This window comes from Chaetura pelagica, unplaced genomic scaffold (genome assembly GCF_000747805.2).
Source record: "Chaetura pelagica isolate M959 unplaced genomic scaffold, ChaPel_1.0 scaffold650, whole genome shotgun sequence".
Classification (NCBI taxonomy): domain Eukaryota; kingdom Metazoa; phylum Chordata; class Aves; order Apodiformes; family Apodidae; genus Chaetura; species Chaetura pelagica.
This window is the reverse complement of record NW_009951820.1, coordinates 401,190-427,939: the sequence shown is the minus strand read 5'-3', so window position 1 is coordinate 427,939 and position 26,750 is coordinate 401,190. Positions and strand designations below refer to the sequence as shown.

Below are 26,750 nucleotides of genomic sequence, written 5' to 3'. Positions count from 1 at the left end.
TGAATCCAGCTGGAGAATCTGGCCCCCAAACTCTGCCCCTTTCTGCCTTCTACAATGCTAAAAAAAATAAAAATAAAAAAAACCCAGCATAAATTAGTCAATGAGAGAGAGAGAGAGAAATGGAATGGGAGAGGCATAAGAAAAATAAACTGCATGCTTTCCACAACAAAAATAACAGTTTACACATACAAAGAGAGACACAGTGGTGCTTTGCTACATATAGATTTGAAAATCCAGGCAGGAGGGTTGTATGAGGGGCCCTGCAGCCCTGACCAGGCTAAAGAAAAACAGCTGATGGAGGTATCGCACTGCCTTCCCCAGGCCCTTAACCTTGCTATTCCTCCCTACAGACACACGTCAGCAAGATGTTAAAAGCTGCTTCAAAGAGAGTCATAAATGCAAATAAATGAGAACATCATCGCTAAATATCAATTTCAAGGTATGAAGAATTTCAGTGAGAGCTTTCAATTAAAAAGAGTCAATATTTCCCTGACAGTTTCAGTTGAACGCTCTCATTTCTGCTGCTGGGGCATAGTTAATGACAGGGGGGTGCTTTTCTCTGCCACTGATCACCATTGCTCAGAGGTGCTTGACCTGGTGAGACCCAACCACTGCTGCTCTTCATGCTATTTCTGTTAGACAGGGGCACATCCTCGTCCAAATTACTGGGCAGGAGAAGACAGATATGAGGAGATGTAAAAAAAAAATACGTATCGATGCCCAGATGATCAAACTGAATGTGCTAAGTAGTCAGGAACACTTTGAACTACGGATTCATCCAGCAATAATAGAGCATGAAACATTTCATGGGCTTTTGATTTTGGATTTTCTCTATAGCATGTCAACTTCTCATCACTAACACATCTGCTACTCTTTTATCTCCAGGCTCTCTCAGATTCCCTAATTAATACACTTGAACTTTAATTATATGCTGCACCTTTATTATAGTCCATACAGCTTCTTAAAAATTAAGAAACATTACCTTGGTGTTTGCTTTGCTGGAGAGCGTGTATTTACAGCTCTGTTATTCTTGTCCTTCCCCTACAGCCAAAGCATCCCAGTCCCTACACATCCCCCAGGGAACCCCTGACTCGCTCATGAACTCATCCATCTCCCCAGGAGCAGCAGAGACCCAAAGAGCTGCTGTGCAGCAGGAGCAGGGGAAGAATATCTCCGGTCTGTTGCCAGGGCCCAGCCAAGGACTCTGGACCCAGCTCCTCACCAGACTGCACAGGGATGGTGCTACACAGCAGACTCTTCCTCCATAAAAGCAAACCAACCCTGATTGCGTGCTAATTGCGCTCTAAATTCCTAGCAACTGGGTCTGCCCACTCTCACAGGGAGGAAAAGCGTGAAGTGAATTTTAAAAATAAACATGTTTTCAGTATGTGTCAATGTGATTAGACATCCTTACTCCACGCTGGCAGCAGAGGAGCTGTGCTAAGCCCAGCTCAGCAGCAGTAATTTTGCAAGCCCTGGCTGCTGGAAACCATCTGCATGTAACACCAGAGTGTGGAGGGGCTGTGTCCACAACTCCCAGAGTTCCCAGGATAAGATGAGATAAGATGATCTGGGGGAGCTCTGCAGTGATGAGTGCCAGCCCTGTCTGTGAGGGAGCAGAGGGTGAGCAGTCAGGCACAGCCTCCCAGCATCTTTCAGCCTCTGCCTTTGGGGATGTGGCTGCATGGACCCCAACTCCAGCATCCAGAGAGCATTTGCTGGATGGATTGCCAGATCCTAGAGGGATGCTGCCAAATGTACACAAAATGGATGTGATGGGATGTAAAACCACAATCTGACCATGAGCTCCTGACAGACCCTGGAAAATCTTTCACTACATGGCCAAAACATCTGCTGGGTGCCCGGAGTCCACAGATTTAGGCACCTGCACCTCTCCTTTAAATAATGCTGTCTCAGTCTCCTCCCATGGATTTAATCCCAAGGAGGAGCAGAACTGATAAAGTCCTGTGTGGTCTCGTTCTCGCCCATGTCCAAAACACAGAATAATTACTAAGTGCTAGAGTGACTGTGAGGTAAATCCCAAGTCACTAATACTGGTGAGTGCTGATCTAGCACTAACTTGGGCCAAAACTATACAGGGAATGACACCACCTTATCGACAACTGCTTCACAGCAGCTGCTTTCCATAGTCAACCTCATGGGGAACTGCCTGCGTCCTACTGCAACTTTATCGCTTCTCCACAACAGTAGCTGTTTCTTTAACAAATGATGGAAACAAGGTTGTTTTTCACTCCATCATAAATATTTATCTGACTTAATTTTGTAAACTGGTTTCTTGGAACCACCAGCACTAGAAAACTACCTGTATAATGTGGGAGATTAGTTCAATTTCAGCTCAAAACTAGAATTTTGGTATTATCTTCATTCTTAGGCAAGTTTCTAAGACTGGGCTTAAAACAGCTCACGCACAAGCTGCATTTGGACAGGCAATGGCAGCCCTTGGTCTGGATCTGAGCAAGAACAGGAGCTTTGGGACTGCAGAGCTGCAAGGGGCTGTTGTGTGGAATGAACATCCAACCAAAGCTACTGTCCCATCTGAGTCACAGGCAATACCCACCATGAGTTTCACCCAGTCACACAATGACCATCTTTAATAGACCAAGTTTAAATATGCAGCCCAAGGAAATTGCCCATAATTAAACTAGGGGATCACTCCTCAAGTGCCTACTAAATCTTCATTGCAGGTCTTGTGACAGGAGCACAAGGTTTACAGCAATGGCAAAATAATGCAGAGGAACTGAGGAATTAAAGTAGATACTTAATAGCACTTTAAGAAGATGCTGAGACATGCTATAGTGTCTGCTCAGCAGCTGCAGACAGGCTTCAGACATCTCATTCCTCCAGTTTATTTACTGGTTTGTAATTATCTGGAGATGCTGACTGATTCTTTGTAACGTGGTAAAAAAAGACCGGCCCCCCCCCCCCCCCCGACCATTCCTGAAGACACTGCAGAAGGTATTACAGAAAGGAAGAAGAATTATCAGAGAAGCCCTCAGAGAACTGTCAGGCCAGAGAACTTTGCAGTTCTCCCCAGGCCCCTGCTCTGGCTTTTCCTTCTGCTTCACAGGTGCAGTGGGAAGCCCACAAGCACAGCCCTGAGGGAGCAGCTCCCCGGGCCCTGGGGCAGCACCCACGCCCGATGCTCCACACCGAGACTCACAGAAGCAAAAGAAAAGGTTTTCCAGCCCCTACCCCAGCCCGGCAGGATGCAGAGGTGTCAGGACCTATCTGGAAATCTTGCATTAAGCAAAACGTTAACTTCTGTCACAGCTTTCAGAGCGCGGCATGTTGCAATTAGGTGTAAATGAGTCTAGAAGAACGGTGGTTTTTCTCACGTACCGTATACAAACAGCATGTAATCCGCATGTGATTTCCCCACCGCGTTTGAAGCCTCACAGCGGTATGTACCATTATCTGTTTTGTTTAGGTTATTAATGAGAAGGTTTGAACCAGACACTACAACGTGTTGAGGCATCTCATCATCTACTCTTAACCACCTCATCTCCGTAGGCCTACAGAGGAGGGAGAAAAAGAAACAATCACATTACTATTTTCCTATGGTCAAGATGGCATCTTCAATAGTTCATCCACAGACAGAAAGCCCAAACCAAGAAAAACTGTAAAGAAATAACACATACTTTTTTGCACTACTCAAGCCCAGATGCTGTCAGGCTTCCTCAATTTAAATTTATATTAACCCACCAGGAAACTGTATCCAGACCTTAATTTTCTGAAAACACTAATGCAAGCAGGAAGAAAGTTTATTAGTGGTTAATCATTCACTTATTCAGCAAACCTGAAATCTTTGAGGCTATGTACTACATGTGCATCCACAGGGAGCTCTGAGTGCAGATCTGGACAGCATGTGGCAGAACGAGGACGTTGTCACGTTTGAACCCTTCCACAAGCAGTGCAATGGAGCCATGTACCTCCATGGAGGCCATGCTGCTCACCAAGAGTATTTCACCTGCTGGCAGGGAGCAGGGATGGCCCTGTCCTCTCCCCAGGCCCCCCAGCCAACTGGCAGCCTCCCTCCTGCAGCCCTTTGCTGAGATGTCTCACCCCGGATGTCCTCAAAGTGACCCCTTCAGTACCTTCCCACTTTCAATATGGTCCTGGGGTTTTTCTGTCTAATCTAACCAAATGGCTGTATCCACACCAGAACAGAAATTTCTCTTTCTGGTCTTTGCCTTCCTCTGAGCTGCCCTCCCCCAATGTTTATGTTGCCAAATTTTGCAGATATATGATTTTAACTGAATAAAACATCCCTGATCATCTTAAACCTCTGTAAAGGGTTTTATGGAATCTGTTTGTCTTAAAAACATAGAGCTAACCACAGCCTGTGATTTTACTGTGTATTTTCCTACGCTTGGAGAGGCAGAGGTGAAGTGACCTACACGAGTGAGCTCCTAGCACATTAACATCACGGTAACGCTAAGCGGCACGCTGCCGGGGAGACGTGTCTGCCTTATTTAACACGTGTGTCTTACTCAGAGCCTGGAGGGAAAAAAAGTGAAGAAGCCTATTCATGAAATAAATTCCCAGATGACAGCAAAGGGCAGGACAGCAGGTACCCAGGAAAGGAGGACTGTGAAGGGGCTCTGACAGCCTCTGAGCCGGGCATTGGCATTGAAATGGGACCCAGCAGGGGACGTGCTAGCCTCTAACAGCCCAGGAAGGAACCAGCCTGGTGCCCAACAGAAGCAGGATGCTACAAAATACTGTGGGAAAGGAGGGAGGCTGGTGGGGAGGCTGCTCCTACCCTGCCTGCCACAGCCAGGCTGGCAAACCAGGCAGATCCCAGCTCGGCTGCACCTGTGGGAGCTCCTCAGCTCCGGGCACGCGACTGAGGAGATGCTGGCAGGTGTCAGGGGTGTTGGCAGGAATCTCACGAACATGACAAAAATTTAAAAAAGGGTAGTAAATACTTGACAGCCGTAAATCCAAGTTGAAGAGGAAGTATTTAAAAAAAAAAAAAGTCAACAAAACTTAAATTAGAACAACAATGAAAGTGTGGAAGAAAACCTACCCTCCCTTGCCAGGATTTTCCTGATGCATAAAATTTCTTCAACTATATAGGAAAACCTCAAGGGCATGGCAAGAAGAGGAGAGCATAAAACCTCCATTGCATGAAAACCGTGCAGGGCACCAAAAAGGGAGGCAAATTGTCACACAGTCAACACAAACAGAAAGCCAGACTGCCTTACCTTGGGGATCCATTCCACCTCTGCTGGCCGCGGTGCCAGGCTCACTACTGTGTACTGGCCCCTCAAGAGGACTCCGTACACAGGACCCCACTTTGCTTTTCCAGATTAACTGCACCCGATGCCCCACCCCCAAGCCACAGTCAGGGGTTCTGTCCCTTCGGCACCCGAGGGTTTGCTGCAGGGCAGCCATGAAGAGCTCTCCTAGGAGATCTACATGGAATCCCTCAGGTATTAACTACAGGGGAGTGACAGCAAATCTGAATGGGGCAGCAGAGGCTCAGGTGCAGGAAGTGTCACTCCCCTCCTTGCTGTGACGTGGCCTTGGCAGCAGGGAATGGCCCATCCAATGTCTGCACCAGCAGCAACAGCCAAACAGGGGCCACGGGCTCCTCGGCAGGACCCCGTCCCTGCTGCACACCCCGCTCCATCCCTGGGAAGGTCCAACTTACTGTGGTTTTCCAAAGGCTGCGCAGGTCAGCTCCAGTGGCTCCCCTTCCCTCGTCAGGCCTTGCACCGGGTAATTCTGAGACACCCGCACTTGAGGCTTATCTGTGGGACACAAGCAGAGGGCTGAGCCGCGGGCAGCGGCGGTGCCACCGCGCAGGGAACACGCGGAGCAGCCGCGCTCCCACCACCCCCGGTGCCAGAGCTGAACCTGCTCAAGCTAAAAGGAACTCATTTGCCTTCACGCTGAGGTGAAACTAGAGGTATTGGTGGGGCTCAGAGCTGATAGGATTTACAGTGCATCATATATTACTGTGTGACAACACCCAGCATCTGTGCATATTAATATGTGGGGCTTTAAAAGAGATGCTTGATAGAAACACCACAAAGGAGTCACAGCCACTGCTGCTTTTGTTTAAACAACAGGAGGTTTTATTTCGTCCGAACGAAGCTCTTCTAAACCCTAAAATAAACACAAAGAATTAAAGCATTTCTAGTTAGGGAGCCAGCTCAAAATCACTTTAGTTAGAGCCTGCAGGAAAAAAAAAGCGTCAAACCACAAACCTAGAGTCTACAATTAAAAAATTCATTACCTCCTACAACTGAAACACAGATTAAAAATGCAATCTAAGCTGTAGCTAAAATGTTATCAGTGCAAGAAATCAATTCAATGCTGCAAATGCCATTAAGCCATATATATTTTTCAGGAATCTACTCAACTGTAAGGAACAAAGGAAGGCAAAGAATCAGTATGCATAAAGGTTGAAACCATTTAAATGCTTCTATTGCCTTTGAGAGTAACTGCTACCAAAAATATTGGCTTGCTGCATTTTATTAACTGTGTTTAACGCATTAACATGCTTCCTATGGAATAATAGAGATTAGAAAGAAAAAAATCTGTGTCAGGATTTAACCAATTTAAACTCTCATAATTTTCAGTAATGGAATAAGCTGCACGAGTAAATCCTCTCCTGAGATGACTACACCACAAACATTTTATAAACTAATCCCTGTTACAGATGCTCCTCGCAGCCCTGAAATGTGGGCGTCTCCACAGGCTGGGAATGTGGCAGGGGCAGGGGGATGCCTTGGGGGGCCATGATGCTTTGGGGGTGTCCCCCTAGAAACATGGGCAACTTTGGAGTGCTTGAAAAGGTGTGTAACACTTTGGACATGCAAAATAAAGATATGAAAATGACTGGTACATGCCAGGCTGGAGTAAAAAAGGTTCTTTGTAGGATGGTGAAGGAGCCCCTGAGCCCAGCCCTGGAGCAGGGACCTGTCCCCGCTGTACCTGAGCTCTCCCATGGCAGTGAGGAGCAGGTACAGCCAAGATGTCCAGGTCTCGGTGGTACAAGTCAGCCCTGGGGGCGAAGATGGCACAAACACACACAATAAAAGCATGGGAAGGCAAAAAGCAGGACTGAAATATGGTTCTGAGCTCAGGTCTGTGCCGGGAGCGCTCACACAACGCGTAAACCAAGTATTATGCTGCGAGTAAATCAGCAGCAGCGTCTCCAGTGCTGTGCTCAGCCTCACCACTCTCATTCACAACTCCCACCCCCCCGGCCATCTGCTTGCTGTTTATTACTTGTGTTGCGGCGGTGCCCGGGAGCCCATGCCAGAAACATGGCTGCTATTATACCCTCTGCTGCAGGGAGAGCAGAAAACCTCTTCAGCCCCATTTACATGGGAACACAAAGGCAACAGCTCCTGGTGCTGAGAAAGCACCGCGCAGCATCTTCTGCAGCTTGCCTCTCCTCTTCCTCCCATCCTGTTTTCATTAGATAAATTTTAGTATTTCTAATGAGCTGTTTACCAGCTGACAATTACTTATGGAAATCAAGAGGGAAAACCGAGGGCTTGCTGTACTGCCAGTGAGCTGCAAACCCTGCAAATACTGGAGGAGAGCCCCCTCCATGCAGCTCTCCAGCCCCATAGCCCCCAGGAAACAAATGACAGCAGCAAAGTGAACCCAGACTACTTCAGTCTGGACGTTGCAGAGATGTCACCTGCAGCAGAAACCTGGGTTTTGTTGGCAAACGTGCATGCACTGGTGAAGACAATACCCAACAGAGCTATCAGAGTGAGTGTCTCTCCTGAGCAGGACACACCAGCACACCCTAGACCACTGAGGGCACTTTGGAAAAATGCCTCCCAAGCCTGAAAGGATTCAGGAGGATGGCAGGGCTCTCATGGTACACAACAATGTCACTTGCTTTGACCAAGAACTGGGTCTTTTTTTCCTTTCCTTTTTCCTTAAGGACATGCATTTAAATAATCTGTAGTTGTACCACTAAGCATCGCAGCTCAAAGGCAGGATCTAATGCCCTCAGATTATGGACTCCACTAGCAAATGCATTGGGATCCTGAGTTCAGCTCCTGCATGGGATCATGGTGTTCAGCAGCCCACAGTGACTATTTTGGACGATACAGAATATAAGGCAACCAGCACCAGAGATTTTTTTTCACCAAGTGCATTCCAGCAGCTCGACATACTCAACTTGAACTTCATAATATCACATGGCTGGATTACTACGTAAAAATAAACCCCTGCATCTATGCATCTAAGCTGCTGCATACTCCACTGGCAGCCAATTAGACCTAACAACCCAAAGCTATTTCCTAGTACGCCTGTTTCTAGCGGCTTAAAAAAACAGCCTGGTAATTTAATAAGGCACCTTTATTAAGCTAAATTCATTCAAAAGCTAAGAGTGATATACAAGGTTAAATACCAGTAGTCTAAAGGTTATGCTGTAGCAGCAACCAATTTGAAAAACTTATTACAAACTCATTCTGCCTTTGATGAGATTTCTTTTACAACAGGCACACATGGTGCTGCCAGCGTGTGGAACCACAGCCCTCCCGCCAGGGATGGGGGCCCCACTCCCAAAAACCCCCTGTTCCCTTGACCAACCTGAGTTTGGATTTCTCAAGCAACAGGGATGCTGGAGACTCCTCCAGCTGGCTCCGATGGAGCCCAGACAGGAGAGCACCTCGCCCACCTCTCCCAGTCTCCCAACTCCATGGGGCTGAAGTTTGTCCTGCACTTGTCCCAGTTCTTCCTCTTACCAGTGGCTCACCCGGTTTTTGTGCCATTAGCAAAGATTATTTAACGACCACTTTTACAGAACCTTCAGCTGCTCTGTGGGAGCACTAAGCAGCACCAGGCCACATGTCCAGGCCAGTGCAGTCACTCTAAAAATACCATCGCTTGCTGATTGCTCCCTAATGACTGTCCTTTGAGATCTGCCAGTTAGCGATTTCTTAATCCATTTAAATGTGCGCTCCACCGATAACGCCGAGATCTCATTAATCAGCAGAGATACCACGTCATACCCAGGTCGGTGCCTCGTAGAGCCTAAGCCTATTATTTCTACCCATTTCCTTTCATCAGGTCAACCTATGGTCTGAAAAGCAGGCAAGCTCACCGCCCCCAAGCCCATCAGCAGATGGATTTGCCAAGCCTGACCTGCCCGGGTAACACGATGCTCTGCCAGGTCAGGCTGGGGACCTTCCACTGCACACCCCACCCCACTACTCCTCACCACCAAACCCATGCTGAGGGCAACCCTCCAGCCTCCTCCTGAGTGCATCTTATGTGCAAGAGATTAAACTCTGTGGTTGGATAGAGTAATTCCACTGAGCACCAGAGCTACCAGAAGCTGCTACAGAGAAGCTGCCCTGCTCTTGACGTAGGTTTCCTTGGGGCCATGCCAACTGTACCCGAGTTGCATCATCACACCCCAGCAGCTCTTGGTCCTCCAGCAATCTCTGTGCAAGCAAAACGGCTCCTACAATGCAGCAATCTGCCCACTCTAAACACAAAGCCTGCACCGAAACAGTCATTAGTAACAGAGCAAAAACATTTTGGGAAATACTACTGCTTTCCCAAAGCCCAGGTGACTCCTAACCATCACCAGCCATCACCAGCAACAAACCAGTCAACACTTCCCAGCTGCTGTGCTGCCAGCTGAGGTTCGAAGACAGCTGAAAGCCTTCCCACATGCTGCTTCAGGAGGAAAACACACAAAAACGCAGACTGGGGCTCACAGAGCAGGAACAGGCACCATCCCACAACAATGAAATTCTCCCCAGGCGTTTAACTGCTGACACCTGCTGAAAGGAGCAGACACACAGCAAGAAGGGCTACCCAGGACCTTGGTGCATTTTCAGCATAGGGTTTCTCTGTCTCTGCTCCAAATTACAGCTAAACATGTACATTAAGCAAATTGGACATTACTGGAGGTGACTGGTTTCCCCTGCAGCAGGTCTGGGACAGGGGCACTGAGCACCCCATTTGCAATGCTGGACTGTTTGCCAAGGCAGAAGTGGCAAAATGGACTCCTTCGATGATTCAGCTGAAAAAGCTCTTGCCTACACTGTGAAATGAGGCACTGAATCTAAGTTTTCACATCCATTTTATGATTACTGCATTAATTCCTGATGCACCCCTCTTGGCAGCAACGCTGACAGATGGCATCCGCAGGAGAAGGACCTGCAGGTCAGGCAGAGTTCCTGCCCACTTTAGGTAATTCCAGCTTCAAAATCACCCAGATCATACTTGGCATATCGTTCCTCAGATGGGTACTATTTCATCCAGATCCTCCTCTCTGCTGTGTCCTGCAGCCCAAACTAACCACCCAAAAACCTGACTTCTGGCAGCTTCTGTATCCCAGCATGTGAGGGGACATGGAGGAGGAGAATGCTCCTCTGTAGTAAAAGAAGTCCCCAAAGGTAAAATTTATACACAGGCATGAAGACAAATGTCACCTTCACCCAAAAATCCAGTGGGTTTGCCTATCAGGAAATGAAGGCAGCATCAGGCCCAGCAATCCCAGATCTTCTCCTCCCCTTCTGCAAGGACAAGGGGCTGCCTTGCTGATTTTCAGCCAAACCAGAGAAAGCGATTACAGAAATACATCCTGTGTTTAAAATAACGATTAAACACATGACTGGCGGTTCATGACTTGTCTGGAAGAGCCTTTTGACCCCAAAAATGACTTTGCAAAATTTGCCCATGAATGAAAGGATTTAAACCTGGAGCAGGGTGAGGGGAACCACAGCCTGGCAGGTGTGGTGGGCACCAACTCTGCCCTTATCAATAGCAAAGTGCTTGTTGCTGCTTAATGCTTGTGAAAGGCAGAGTCCAGGCCGTACAGTGCAGGGCTCCTCACTCCCAACAACATTCCTCCGAGAAAACCTTATTAATGAGCTTGCAAACGAGCATCCAACTGGGAAATGTCACAAACAAGAGTGGCTAATGCCCCAGAAAATCAAATAACTGAACACTCGGCTGATTGTGGTGCTTTTCATATTTACTAAAAGACAACAACAACAAAAAAAACCAAATCAAAACAAAAAAGCAAGCACTTTAAATCAAAGTTTCTGAAGGGGTCAACACCTTGCTGAACAAAATAACTCATTTATTCATTTTTAGAAATCTCCTGGTGATAAATTACATTGATGTTAATCACTTTACTGCACACTATGCAATAAATATTTGTACTTGACAGAAATGTAAGGACTGCTGGAGATGCAACAGCAGAATCTAAGGCTGATTTTGAACATAATTGGGTGCAAGAATTCTCCCTTTGTAACAGAAGAGGCTGAAACAGATTCCATTGGCATATATTTTCAAAGTACATGTATAGATATTATAAGAATGAATGTGCAATTAATTATAGCTTCAGAAAAGCAAAGAGAAAACAACCCTGAGAAAATACGAGATCCAGACTTTGACACTTTTGCTTCCAGTATCAGGTAATGAGATAAGGAAAAGTACCACAAAGGCTGGACTGAAATGTCTCCGTGAATATCCAGTTCCATTCAATTCCTTAATGATATTTTAATGCATTTTGTTGCTTCATTTCCTTTCTAAAATTACACTCGACGTGCAGGTCTCCCATCCCTCCCTGATGGATCTGGCTCACAAAAAGCAAGGAGCTGCAGGCCGGGATGTTTCCAGCAGGCTGCGGCCGCCGGGTCAGCCGCTCGCCGGCCTGGCCATTAATCAAGCGTGAAAGTGTTATCGTGGCTGCGAGTACGTGGCCCCATTTGTCAAACCCTCTTTGCTTTGCAGCAGCACTAGCAGGAGGCTTTCATACATATTACCTAGCGCTTGTTTGCAGAGATTTCTTTTTTTAATAACACACCCCACATTCATGTAAAAGCCGGAGGGGTGCGGCCGCGGGGCCAGCCGCTCGCCGGCCTGGCCATTAATCAAGCGTGAAAGTGTTATCGTGGCTGCGAGTACGTGGCCCCATTTGTCAAACCCTCTTTGCTTTGCAGCAGCACTAGCAGGAGGCTTTCATACATATTACCTAGCGCTTGTTTGCAGAGATTTCTTTTTTTAATAACACACCCCACATTCATGTAAAAGTATTCACCTCAAAACTTCAACAAGGGCCAGGCTGGGCCACGTTACATATGCAACAAGCAGCTCACTCCATGAGTAGGACAGGTTAGTAATTCAGCTCCAATCAGCCCTACTCACAGCTTTGCTGACCACAGCAGAACAGTCTCTCCCCTCCAAACCTGCACTGGGAACTTGCTGCTCATTTTTAAATAAATAAATATAAAAATCAATTTTAAATAAAATGTTTTTAGGGCGCAGTACCAAGGGACAGGTGTGTGTTGTGACAGCCCACCAGGAATGCAGGATGGCCACTGGTTAGCCCTAGCAGAAGCCCCCCATGCACAAGCAGAGGAGCAGGAGCTCCAGTTCCCCCTCTCTGGGGGAGATGTGACAGTTCCAGCACCTGAGGAGATGCTGGGAAGGACCCAGGGAGAGCCCAGGGCAGCAGCAAGACCCCCACGGCATGTGACACCCCTCCAGAAGCACAGCTGGCTGCCTTCTCCTGCCCTAGGACATCTGGAATAGCCCCAGCCTGGGCTGAGGAGACCCACTGCCAGTTAGAAACAGCTCCTGAAGCCATGGAGAAACTTACACAACCCAAAACCCCAAAGTCTGCAACTTGCTTTCAACTACAACACAGAAGAAGATGTTCAAATGAACTGTTTTTAAGACAGTGTGAAGTAGGTTGCTTTGCAGACTTTCTGCACCTTTCTTTCTTTTTTTGGCAGAGGAAAAAAAATTCAATAAAACAAATGCATGTTTTAGCCAACACCTCCAAACAAGCTCAAGTACCAATGCTCCAGATTGTCACTGACACTTAAGGTCCTCACTTACCAAAAGACATTTGACGTAAAAATAAAAAAAGAAAGAAAAAAGAAAATCACCTTAAAGAGAGAAAAGGCAAACACTTTGAAGGGAGAAGGAAGGGACTCTGGGGGAAGGATTGCCTCCATCCTCCTCTCCACCATCAGCCCCCTGAACCTCTGTCCTGCTGTGTCCCAGAAGCCATCACTGCAGCCCTAAAGCAGCCCATGAGGAACAGCAGCAGCTTATTCTGCCTGGCAAACGTCTGGACCATGTGGGAGGGTGACCTCAGAAAACACCTGTCCTGTTTTTCCTTTTATACAAAGCAACAACCAACAACTTTTGACTTGCATCTTACAAAAAAATATCTGTACTCTGGAATTTAGTCAGACAAAAAATAGCTCCTTATCTGAGCAGGTTCCATCCATCATCCTCCTGTCCCTTCCCAATGCATTTCATGCTCGAGTTGGACACATTAAGTGCAGAGAAATACATCTACTGAGAAAAATACCTCCCTGTGCCCTGCTGATGGTTCACAGAGGGAGGTCTGTGGTGCCCTTGGTGGCAACGGGCAGGACTTATGGGGCAAGAAGGTAAGAGCAGCCACTCAAGCAGGCGACCCAGCTCAGTGATGTGGCACAGCACCTCCCCAGCTGCAAGGACAGCAGTGTCACCTGGCCTGCCTGCACAACCAGTGGGTGGGAGTTCTTTGCTCTGCCTGCCAATCCTGTCTCCAATAAGCAACTGAGAAGGTATCGATTAGGCCTGATTATAGGAGCCTAAGTTCCCCAAGAGGTCAAGCCTGTGTCCACAGGACATGCCAGTCCATGAAGACAAGAGGATCTTCCTCCTGCTTGTGCTCTCCATTGGTCAACAAGTGTCAGCTCGAAGCAGGAAAAGCTCAAGGGTGAAAGTTTGCTCTGCAAACGCCTTTTCTACCCTAAGCTCAAGTCCAACAGCAGGTATTAAATGCAAATGTCTGGACAGGCTCCAGCACATGAAGTCCTGAAGCTGCTAATTGCTGGGAGCCGCAAGGTTGTGACGCACGCCATGTTCTTCTGCTGGCGCCCTTGCCTCAAGCCATCTGCTGCTGCCCACTGGAGGAACTCACCAGACTAACGTGGTTTCCCCCCCCTGCCAATCCTGTCTCCAATAAGCAACTGAGAAGGTATCGATTAGGCCTGATTATAGGAGCCTAAGTTCCCCAAGAGGTCAAGCCTGTGTCCACAGGACATGCCAGTCCATGAAGACAAGAGGATCTTCCTCCTGCTTGTGCTCTCCATTGGTCAACAAGTGTCAGCTCGAAGCAGGAAAAGCTCAAGGGTGAAAGTTTGCTCTGCAAACGCCTTTTCTACCCTAAGCTCAAGTCCAACAGCAGGTATTAAATGCAAATGTCTGGACAGGCTCCAGCACATGAAGTCCTGAAGCTGCTAATTGCTGGGAGCCGCAAGGTTGTGACGCACGCCATGTTCTTCTGCTGGCGCCCTTGCCTCAAGCCATCTGCTGCTGCCCACTGGAGGAACTCACCAGACTAACGTGGGTCAAGTCCCCATATATAAACATAATTACTTTTAACAAGCTCAGAGTTTAATTCAGACTAGTACATGAAACCAAACCCACCTCAAAGCCCTTGTCCTCTCCTCCTTGCTCCTTTCTGAGGAGCTCCATCCCCAACAAACAGCTCCAGAACAACCCAAGGTGATGCTAAAACCAGTGCTAGGGGCAGAAAGCAACACCACAGTTGCAGCAGGAGCACCCAGAGCATCAGCTGAGAATTGTGTGAGTCCCCTAGGACATCCAAATTACTGTAAAGGCTGACACAAAAAATCATAATGGGATTTACCTAAGGGAGAATGGGAAAAAATGTTAAATTTTTTTCAGAAACAGCAGCCCTCTCCTATCCCATCAAACGATGAGGATTTCTGAAAGGAAGCCTCAGGGTAATCTGATGTCCTTTCAAACAGGGCAAGAAGCTCTGCAAGATTTCAATACCCCTGCACAGGAGGGGAGATGGGATTTTTTTTCCCTGTTAAGTATTTGATCAAGCCTCACAAAGGTGCTAATGTATTATTAAAGCTAATGGAGCTCTACAAGAAATGTTAATGGACATTAAGTTTGCATAAATGAATTACACATTAGCACAGTTGCAAGAAATCTAGTATCTGCCAATTTAGGCAGTATCTGATCATTTCTGTTTTCCTCATTACAGGAACATTACTTCCCGCTAGTTCCCGAGATATGAGAATTGTAACCAAGATGTTCATAATGAAACTACATAATGAAGCAAATGCAATAAATTAATACAAAACTTCCTTTTCCCCTTCTAATGCAATGCTACAGTTGAAATAAACCTACAAAAACAGGCCCTGTGCATCCTCCCAGCACCCCAGCTGCGAGCACTGCCTGCCCGGGCTGTGGGAGCCAGTCCCTGGCAGAGCTGTGTGTGGGCAGCAGCTCCCTCACCTCCACCAGCTGATGTTTGGGCATGGCTGCATTTGCACCCCAGGTACTACTTTCAAGCACCTTCTCTTAAACCCTGTTAATGTCAGACAGTAAACCAGTTCCTAAACAAAGTGAAACATGTTATTAACACTGAACCTGTCAGGAGCATCATAGAAAACAGGCTGGTTTTAATCAGCAGTGTTACTACAGATCTCACACAGCTTGTGTTGCTCTGATTTTGAAAACCCTTTGGTGCTGCATGTTCACAATGCACAATACTGAGTTTCTTTTGCACAGCACCAAGTTTTTGCCAGTAAACTCTAATGGTGGCCAGTCGCTTTGATGTGGTGGTACAGAAATGCTTTTCAAAGAGATAAGTAGGTCGCTGAAAGAAAAATACTCAGATTTGATCTGTTCTGACAATTATAAAGCCCAGCCAGGAACCTTTGATGGTGCAAATCCTATGTACAGAAAAGTCTTCCTTAAGAGAACAAAAGTATGTATTTACTGTACTGCAGAAGGGCTAGGAAAAATCATGGCTTAACCCGTGAAGTGGTACCCAACTTTTTTACTTCCATTTTTAAATAACAAGATCTGATCCCCATCTATTGCATAATGTTCCTGTAGTGAACAGATCCTGAACTCTTAAGCGAGCAATTTAATACATTAGAAGAATTAATAGTTCTGCTACTCACACATGACTTCCAGGTAACGCTGCGTCTGCAAGTCTTTGACAGCAGGATGATCCACCAGGCAGATGACGGGGACCCCGTCGTCCTCCCGTCCCACCTTCAGCACCAGCTGGCTGGTGACCGTGTACATGTCGGACCACTGCTCCACCTCTGACTTGCCTGCAGGAGAGGATGGAGAGAGCAGAGCGTGATGATGAGAGAGGATTTTACCACCTCTCCCTCAGGCTGCTGCCAATTACAGGCCCCACTGCAGTACCACAAGGATTAACAATCCCCTTACACCATCTCCAAATCCCCAAACTCCTAAATCAATGAGTTACAAATCCCCTCCCACTCTTGAATCAACAGTTAGCAAGAAAAGTGATTAAACAGATTAGCTTAATTAAAAGTAGTATTGATAGGCTGAATTTGAAGGCCAGAAGAGCCACAGTGGTTGGAGTTGAAGACTGGGCTGCCTGGTGGGTGCCAGAATGCACGGCACAGAAACGAGGAGGGGGCAAAGACAAGGCAGGAGAAAAGGGATTTTTCCACCAATTCAGCCAGCACTTGCTGACAACACCTCTCTGCTTCACTTTCAAATACTCTTCTCTGTGGCTTTGCATTGAAGAATTCACAGTTAAAACGTTAATAGTAACTTTGGTAGTAGAGGTCTCTCAAAACAGAACATCATTCTGTGTAAATACACTAAAGTGAAACAGAGGAGAGCTGCAGAAAGTGACACCCCTTGATATTCAGAGGAGAGGCTTTCTGATAGCAAAAGTATGCTCTCCCCTATTCAAAACCAAGGATTTCAGTTTCTCTACTTCTGTTTAAAAAAAAAAATAAAAAATCCAATGAATCAGCAGGGTGAGCTGGTACTGCAAGAAGCCACTACTCAGCTGAGCATCCTCAAAGGGAAAGGAAAGCTGGGCTCCAGTTCTCAGCACAAGAAATCTCAGTCAAGAAGCCAGACAGGCCAAGCATGAAGGGTCAAATATTACTGCTGGAAGGGGGAAGGATCCCCAGAGGGGGATCACTGGAGGATCTGCCCATCACGTCCATGACAAGCAGTGCTGGGAACCAGAGGGGTACCCCTTGGCATGGCAGCAGGTCTGCATCCCACCTTCACCAGCACACTCGGATGCTCATAGGTGCTGCACTCACAGAGGGGATTTTATCTTGCCCTTATAGGGGGGTGGACTGAAGTAATGAGTCTGGACTTCTGGAGAGAGCCCTTCAGTATCTCAGACCGGGTAAGGCACAAAGGTGCTGTCAACCAAGCTCACATCTACGTGCAGACTTAAACCAACAGCACGTCACATGCAATCAGAGCCAGTGACTGCAACGTGCAAATACCGGGAGCAGCCAGACTTGAGGGACTTGGAGAAACCCATCTCCTATGAATATTCCACTGAACCCAGGGAAAGTGCTCTATCAACAAGAGAGCTAAATGTGGAGGGGAACTGAAAATCTTCACAGCCCAAAGCGCAGATGATCCTGCTTGTACCTGAAACAGGGCAGAGAGCTACAGAAACCACAGCAGAAATCAATTCAGTGCACAGCTTTGGGGCTCCTCAAGGTCATGGGCAGTCAGAGAAAGCTGCCAGAACCCTGCACTCAAGTCTGGCAGGTAGGCAGAGGACAAAATGGAGTGCAGCTCTTCTGTGTTAGAGAATAATCTGTCTGCCCACATACTCCTTTGTTCCTGAGCTGGCGTTCAAAGCAGCTCACTCTACTTTTTTTTTTTCCTCTTTTTTTTTCTCCCCCCTTAAACTGGCAACGGGGAACAAATACCCAGCATTACATAAATCTTTTCAGCTCTCTGAAAAAAGCAAATGACTGAGAAGATACGTGTACCGGTTAGCTCCTTGTTTCCTTTGAACCACCTGATGGTGGTGGCTGGTCTGCTGGCCATGGCAGTGCAGTTCAGCTCTATCTCTTCTCCCTCAATAGCAGTTTCCTTCTGGATATCGATCACCAAATTGCGTGGTGGGACTACAACAAAAAACACAACACCACACACACTTGGTGAAAAAACCATTTTTTGATCACTAATGTAAGAAAACACCTTCAGGAAAACCCATAAAATCTACTAATGGAAACCAGCCACCAGCACTTATTTGATCTTTCAATCGATCAAATCCTTTGATAGGCGGTTTCACAGTAATCAAAGTAAGCACTTTCACTCTCCACCTAATAATCATTGCCGTTTTGCAAATTATTACTTATCCAATGTGCAGCTTTCTGTTCTCTCTCCCAGGCAGGCACCATTCCAGGGAAGAGCTCTACTCTTCCACGCTATTCAGCTGTGTGTGTTGTGAGTTAAAAATACAGCTTGACTCCATGCACATTCCTTGACTTCTTCTTGACAAGGAGAGGAAACACAGAAGCTGACATTTGGAAGTGCATTACTTACCGTGCCTCTAACCCCGCATGGCAATTTTTCTCTCCTGCTGTTCAGCTCCAAGCCCCCGCCGTAAGGCGTGGAAGCAGGCCAGCAAACATCATGCTCATTTAAGACGCTTAAAAAGCCACCGAGCACAAGCCCAAAGTGGAATGCTGTCACCTTGGGAACAACGCTGCGTCCCCTGCCGAACCACCATAAACCAACACAAACCCCTCCTGAGAGGGGGGAGCCAGCCCTGCATTCAGCGACAGGCACTGCGGCAACTCCTGTGGGGTTGCTGTCTCCCCAGACGTGCATCTTCTTATAAAACATGAAGCTAGAAGAGTCTTCTCAATGAAAAACAACCCAGTAACGTTCAGAAGCTGGCTAGAACTTCAGAGGGATTAACCACCACCACAGCACAAGCCAGAGCTGTGGCCAACAAGCTCAGAAATGACAACACAGCAACGAAAATCTCTTCCCTGTGGAAGCACCCATAGCTAGTGAGGCAAAAACCAGAAAAAAGTGAACACCAAAAGTTCCTGCAGTTCAGATCTGCAGTTTCAGAAGAAACCCCAGACTTCCAAAGGAAACTCAACTTTGCTCTGATCCATATGATTAAGCAACTGCATAGTTCAAATGTGACTAACATGTTTCTGAGCTAATGAAGAACAAATATGTATAAATACCATCCAGATGATCAAATGGACTAATTAGTCACTTGTGGCTCTTCTCTAAAACGAACAGAATGGGCTACATATTTGAGATTTTCACATGTTCCAATTAAGCATGAATAAATCTACATATTGTGTCACAGAAGACATTACACAGGAGAGAGGGGGAAGCAGCTGCAGGAACAAGCGAGCGCAAAGCTCTCACCGAATAGTGAGTACAAAGAAGGAGGCCTCAAACCTTCGCTGGGCTCCCTGATGCCAGGGTCATTAGAAGCCAATCAGCAAAACTGCTCTTTGATAGAGCTGAAGATGCATGAAAGTCAGTGATGAGATCTTTGGTGGGGAGTGCACTTTTGGGAGGACCAGGTGTATACCGGCACGGAGAACTGCACCCCCACCCCAGATCATTTGTTCTCCTAATAAAGAAGTCAATAATAGGGAAGATGTGTTATATCCTTGGTGTCATGTTGCCTTCCCATCCCTGGGTACAAACTCTAAGATAAACAACCCCATCCCTAGTCTTGTAATAATAAAAATCCATCCTCACTGCCTGCTCCTGGAACTAAGGTTTGGCCCAAGGATGTGCTGCAGGTGAAGAGGAAACACCTGGGCAAAGGCAGATACACACAGGCCATCCTGCAAATCCTTCTCCGAAATAAACGAGGTATGAGGCAAGAAAACAGACTTTCCCCTGAATTATGAAACACTAGTCATGTTTAAAAAAAACCCAAACAACAAAAGAACTGCATTTTGACTCCCCTGAAAGACAGGTAGTGCTGTCTTAAGGAAGTACTAGTATTTCAAACACCTTCTTAGCATTGTTGGCAGTGAAATGAAATCCAGCAAAGTATCTGTGCGTGCATATGATTAAAGAGAAGAGCTGGAAGAGAGTTGCCTGCTCCTGTGAATCCTGGAAAGTGCACTAAGACTTTGAAGATGTTGATAAACGTAATATAGTAGAACTGCTTATAAACATTACTCAAGCAACGTCTAAAAAACCCAAGAACCAAGTCTCATTAAATAAAAGAAGGAAGATTTAAACTAATCAGCGAGTGAAATCTTACATTAGGTCACCCTCTGATGCAGGTTCCCCTATTAATAGAGTCTTAAAAGCCGCTGCTAATCTGCAGAAACAGCTCTAATAGCCTGAGCTGCTGTTCCTGGCATCGGCATCACTCCTGCCACATGTGTTGGTGCCTCGCACGGCCCGAGGGCAAAGGCAGGAGCTGGGGAGGGCAAACAGCCATTCCTAAAGCAAGTGAGCAACTTAGGGTGTCAAATGAGAGATCTTACATCCTTTTCCAAGTGAAACAAATTTTCACTGAAATTAATTGGAAGCTGTGGATATATGTGACAAGCACACAAACACTTCCACAACTTCACATTGGCAGGAGGTTCACCAGTGATGCTGCTAGTGACATCTGTCCTTAAGGGATATCATTGATGGGCAAGGATGCTGCCACTTGTCATTAAAATGTAATCTCTCAAACCCCCAGGTTTTGAAAGAAAAGATGCAGATGTGATCAGAGCAGTCTGATTACCAAAACCACAGAATTCATAACCTGAACAGATCTACATGTTACCAAGCATTCCTCTTCATTCATTCTCCCTCTCCATAGCAGGTAATTATTGAAATAAATTTTTTTACAGCTTTTACTTCCTGGCTGACTTCTTTCTCACTTCACCAGAAGAGACACAACCACTGTAACTCATCTTCCCTTCTTCCCAAGAGCCTTTCTTTGCCCCAGAGAAAGTGGAGAAGAGATGGAGGAAGGAGAGGCTGGCACAGCTCCTGCTTCTGCCTGCACTAACCTTCCTTCCAGGATCTCAGCAGGTCCGGACCTGCTCAAAAAGCCAAATTATTCACACAGATACTCCTACAGAGCAGAGACAGCACCAACAAGTCACCCGTACAGGCTGTCTGCAAATGAAGGTAGGCATTAAACCCTACGCCACAGAGAGCAGGAAAACCTCAAGGCCTTTCCCAGTAAAGGAGAGGCTGGGAAGTGGAGAACACCTCTGCTTACATCTCTGCTTCTTTTCAAAGCCAAACATCCACTCTGAACAAAAAGGGGAAGACCCAAGAATCACACTAAATACAACCTAACCTACAAAGAGAGGCTCAGAGTACAAGTGGGGTGCCTTACAAGGCAGGAGGGTGACACGAAGGCTATGGTGTGCCACTGGACACCACTTGGTGTCTGCTGGCAACCCTTGAGCATCTTGTGTCTGCAGGTTCCAGCCCTACACTGCACTGAGCTACTGAAGAGCTGGGCTGGTCTCCAGTGGGAGAGCACATGGTGTTCCAGGCCTTGCTGTGTTTAATCACTGGAGAACTGTGGCTCTCCCTGGGTGTCTGGAGTTCTGCCACTGCCATGTGGAGCCCCATCCCGCTGGCCCTGTTCCTCCAGGCATCACAGAGTTCACCATGAGCACCTCTTTGGTCCTTACCAAGCACAGTAATTGTGGTATAAATTTCCTGGGGGGGATCAGTGTAGAGCTGGCAGAAGTACCTTCCCTCATCAGAAATGGAGACGTTCGTCAAGGAGACTCGGAGCTCACTGTTGGAGAAGTTCACCAGCTGGAATCTGCTGTCCTTCAGTGCTGTGGAGCAAGGACACCCTTAGTGACCACAAGGAGAGACACGGGGGTCCCCACTCACCATCCAGCAAAGTCAAAGGTCTCTAAAAACGGCAGCAACATCTGGAGAAGCCCCCCCAGGTTCCTGACTGCATCTTCCACCCTGCTTCTTACCTTTGAGGCTACATTCCCATAGAGACACTAAAGCAGATAATTCACAGCGCTGCATGGCAGTGACTGTGCTCTGTGGTACCGTCACAAGAGGGAACAAAGCCAGAGTCAGGCACTGGACACGGCTGTGATAGGAGATTTTGTTTTGGTTGTAAAGCAGCAAAGATTTTATCAAAATTTTCATTCTGTGAACCAAACAGATTACCTCTGAGAACACTGTCTTGGTGTTGCCCTATTCAATTTGTTTGTGTCAGCTAAATATTTGGCACTCAATTGCAATTCACCCTGAATTACTACAATCAATTCCTATTGCAAAGTAAGACGGTCTGACTTTTAGAGGGGACCATCAAGGTTTTCATTAAGGAGAAAGATTATGATTGCTTGTCTCATCTACCCTCTAAAGAATTGACTAAACTTCAGCTGCCTGGCATTACATTAAAATAAGAGATCTCAGCAAACACACTTTCCCGAGTGCAGGTGAGGAGCAGGAAAAGTTGTTATCAAAGAAGGAAAACCGACACTTACGTCTGAAATCCCTGAAATAAATCGTTTGTCTGTTGGGATTCAGGAGCTGGATCACAGAGTCATCGCTGTTCTTGACCCGGCAGCTGATGGTGGCCACATCTCCCTCCACCACAGTCACATCTTCAGTAACCAGGTTCTGACCATCACCTTGGAAAGAGCAAAGGGGAAACAGCAAAATCAGGGATGACAGCAGCAAGTTTCACAGGGAAATGGGAAGCTCCACCACTGCCACAAGCTGCACAGATTCCATCAGCCCCACGAAAAACACTCAGACCAGCAATGCCAGGGAGTACGAACACATCTTCCCTGCCAAACTGTACTGAGGAGTCACTGGGAGGGAGCTCTGCAACAGGAACAGAGGAAAAAGGACCACTCCATGGCTGACTCTGTGTACACTGACCACTGTACGCCCTCATTACAGCACATGATTTTGATCCCTAATAACCCATTTTTACCCTGGCACTTTCTCTCTGCTGTATTTTAAAGTGTGACCAAAGGCACGAGGGAAAGATCCCCCTGGATGCCAGATGCTCCTCCATGCTTTAATACTCACATCAGCCTCAGGGGAGCAACTTCCACACCACATGCATGAAAATGGCAGAAATTCGCTTCCCCTCTCAACAGATGAATTTTGTTAAATTACCTTGAAAGAACAATTCACTGTAAGAAGCATTTATCCTTTGACTTGAGCAGATAGACTTTAGGGAACCGGTTTTTACTCACTCTGTGCAATCAGTAGGTGCTATTAATGTCCAGAGGCAGGAAAAAAAGAATTTGATGCAATTATGCTGTGGGAGCCTTGTAATCATTTACAGGTCATCACCTCGAAAACTCTCCTCCTAATGAATCGAATCATTACATCACATGCACGCTGAGAAATTTGCTTCACATGTTAAAGAGTGCAGAGGATGGGAATTTGAGAGCAGCGCTTTGCATTTCAATCTTTCCGTAAGTACCGAGTGGCTGTTGAGTTAGGCAGTGAGCTGGAGGAGTGCAGAGCCCAGGCAGGAGCAGGGACACCACCCGGGGAACGCTAATTGGAGTCCCTTGGGTAATAACTTCACTCTGCTTCCAAACCAGGCAGGCGTCATGGAGCAGGAGGCAAAGCGAAGTAAGAGAAATTCTGAAGCTTTGATAGCTGATGTGCCAACCCAAGTGGAGGCAGGTGGGCATCTGGCCATGGGCTGGTGGCCAGGAGAAGGCCTCTGCTGATTAACAGCACTGGGACCAGCAGGGAGTTTTCCAGGTTTGCCATGGAAAACACAACTATGCAAGATGATAAAATTCATTCACAGTAAATCAGGGTATGATTTTTCTCATCTCACCTTCTCTCCATTTTTCTTTCTTTCTGACTTTGTGTATTATTTGACGTGCCTTGGGAAGAAAAGTTTGACAAGAAGCCTGCATCACTTGGAAGGAATGAGGCTGACAACTCGTCAGACACCTCCCCATGCCAGGTGGCACTGAGTAGAAATCTGGGCACATTTCTCTGCCCTTGGTATAAATTTCACGTCTCCAGGCTGACAAACTTTAAGCAGCAACATAGAGAGTTGTTATTGACCAGGATCACACTTGCACCGGAGCAGAGTCCCCCAGGCCTGTTGGGAGAGGTGGCAGCAGCACAGAGCCCAGCCTTGGCAGCCACGGTCAGCTCCATCATCAAAGGCCTTCCAGTGGCTCCAGAGCAGCACAAGCAAAAATGTTCAACCTTACTAATGGCTTCTGGGGAATAATTTTATCAAACCCATTCAAAACAAGGTTCTTGCACAAGGATCTGCTTGATATATTCTCATAAACGCAATATTCACTACAAATCATTAACAAAGCTATTAAGATTCGATTTCCATCTAAGCAATTATTGCTAGCATATTTTTTTACATTTACTTTAAAAGACTCAATCCTATTTTCAATTCATTAAACTGTTCCTTGCATTTACTGAGTTTTACATCAGCTTAGAAGCCTATTTGAATTAATAAGAATTACAGTAGAAGTAATTTAGAAATAAATTATTTGAAGTTCAAGCCATGGAAGCTTTTCACGCTGGGATGCTGCTACATTAAGCTCCACTGACTGATGGCTTTAGAAGTCTGGGCTCTCAGTCCAGGCTGGCATCAAGCTCCCTCTCAAGACAGTGTTTCTTCTCCCCGGGGTGTAAGAGAGGCAGGGTGCATGTGAGGACACAGGGAACCCAGGGCTTGGAGCAGCCGTGCAGAGCTCTAGCCTCATGGACTTTGTGTATTGATTCCGAATCACAGGGCGTCTAATCCGGCCCTTGTCTGCAAAGCTCCTCTTGCTCTGCTGACCTCAATTTGCTTGCTCAACCGAAAGCACCAGACCGTGCACATCAACGCTTCTGAGTATCTGCATGCATCCCTGCTTCTGCTTCCCAAGACAAGGCAGCCATTTCCACCAGCAGTGTAAACTACAAACTCCAAATCACATAAAAACACAAGGTGAAGTGAGAACTCTTTAGTCCCATCTCCATGTCAATGTTTCAGGAAGTTTCCTGGTAAACATTTACTAGCAGTATGTAAGCATTTTGAGGTGCATTAAAGTAGACAAACTTAGAGCATTACAATAGGTTGTAACAGACAAGAAAAGGTTTGGGGGAGGGAAATCAAGCTTATGGAGAACAGAGAACCACAGAAGCTGAGAGAAGCAAAGGAAAACTACTGTTAAAAAACAACTTTAAATAACCTGCCACTTAAAAACACTTTGGGGACAGAGCATGAGTGAGACAATAAAGATTAAATTACATAGGGTAAATGTTCGTCTGCTACATGGACTATAAATACCTCATGCATTGTCTTTATAGCAGGTAACAGTTTCCTGCTGGTAAGTGCAATCCAAAGTACAAATCCTCTCCCCAGTGTGAGATGTGCATCACGGACAGAGTCCAGGACCTAACATGGAGTCTTGATCATCTTGATTTTGAGTACAAGGTGCTGCTATTGAGGGAAAAGGACCCTGAACAAAGCCAGGCTCTGAGAAGGGCTTCAGGGTGGACTGCTGAATATCCACAATGTATGAACACGCTATTAATGAGCAAGTGTAATAGCTGGAACAGCTCTCTGCACTGCCAGGGGAAGGCAAAAAATGTGACACGTGTTTTCTGTATTACCCAAAGCAACTCTCTGGCCTCATTTACTGAATCTCTCTGTGTAAAGAAGTACATCATATTTTACACTTACTGGAAGGGGGAGTACGGCAGAGGGATGCAATGCCTGAAGAACAGCTTTGGCTGGAACCTACACAATTAATTTTTGCACTTGGAGCAGTGCAGCCTTTGCTTTTAAGACTGCAAGGACAGACACAGACACGTAAATTATGTTTCAAACAAGTTCCTCTTAGCTGGACAAAGCCCAGGGACCTTGGCTCATCTGCAGCAGTCACACTTAAAATAAATTCTTTCTCCACTTGCAGCTTACTGGGATAGAGTGAAGTGTCAGGGAGAACAGAGGGAAAGATTAAAATTATGTGCTTGTGAGCATGATTCTTCAGTTTCTAACAAAACAGGAGCCACGGGTATCCATCACGAGCTGGTGAGGACACTGACACACACCTTCCAAGAAAGAGTGATTCTCCTCATACCTGAGCAAGGTAAGTCCATAGACTGAAACAGAATTCCTCTTGATAAATCGAGCCAAAGGAAACAACCCACACAGATATATAAACTATTTGTTCATGTGCTCAAGGAGAAGATGACAATGACGTTCCATCTGCAGAATTAATGTAATCTGACTGTCAAAACTCATCTCTCATTTTCAGCTATCTGAAAGGACTGCGGTGGTTAAACCACGAGCAAAAGCCGAGATAACGCTGAACAGGTTCTATAAACACCTCGCAAGCCACCTACTCCAAAAGCTTTGGTGCTACTTCTCTTCACTGAGCAGTTTCCATGCCCTCTCTATCCATCACAGAGATAGCATCCCCTTAAAAGAAACAGCACAACCAGTTTTTTGGAAGGACTGCAGGAATTGAGCAGACTTTCTGCCATGATCAGACCCAGGAACAAGAAGGAAATCAAATCACCATTTAACTTCTCTGCAGATTTGCTTCAAGGAGGGAGAAGAGGCTCAACAACGCTGTGCTGGAAGTTGTTGCTGGAGCTCTGTGCATCTGGTCCTGAAGTCTGGAGAGCCCATTTGAAAAGGCGACAATTGTCACACTTGAACTTTTGAGAAGAATGGACAATCCACTCTAATTGTGTTGGCAAGAAAAGGCAATCGCATTTTGCAGAGTTAATTTCATGACATCTTTTCACAGGCAAAAGAATGATAACAATTTTAGATCAGGCTGCCTGCAGAACACACGCACACGTGCGAGCACCCAACACGGCTTCCAGCAGAGGCTGCAGCTGAGGAGGTCCTGCTCCAGCAATGGGAAGGGCTGGCTCTGGATAGCTGTGCTGAAAAAACATGCAATAAAAATCAGTCTGCATTCCTCAACCTGTATTTGAAGTGTAGG

The 26,750-nt window shown here is 46.5% G+C and overlaps 1 protein-coding gene across 1 annotated transcript in view; it reads right to left on the bottom strand.

The window, feature by feature from the left end:
- Nucleotides 1-23,103, bottom strand: part of CADM1 (cell adhesion molecule 1) — a 45,420-nt gene extending 22,317 nt beyond the window's left edge. The window contains exons 1-7 of the mRNA XM_010008942.1: nucleotides 23,097-23,103; nucleotides 22,284-22,430; nucleotides 21,459-21,611; nucleotides 17,805-17,942; nucleotides 15,972-16,127; nucleotides 5,678-5,777; nucleotides 3,361-3,533 (exon numbers count right to left, since the gene is read on the bottom strand). Coding sequence (XP_010007244.1) covers nucleotides 3,361-3,533; nucleotides 5,678-5,777; nucleotides 15,972-16,127; nucleotides 17,805-17,942; nucleotides 21,459-21,611; nucleotides 22,284-22,430; nucleotides 23,097-23,103 — 874 coding nt within the window. The remainder of the gene's footprint in view (nucleotides 1-3,360; nucleotides 3,534-5,677; nucleotides 5,778-15,971; nucleotides 16,128-17,804; nucleotides 17,943-21,458; nucleotides 21,612-22,283; nucleotides 22,431-23,096) is intronic.
- Between the last annotated feature and the right edge of the window lie 3,647 nt (nucleotides 23,104-26,750).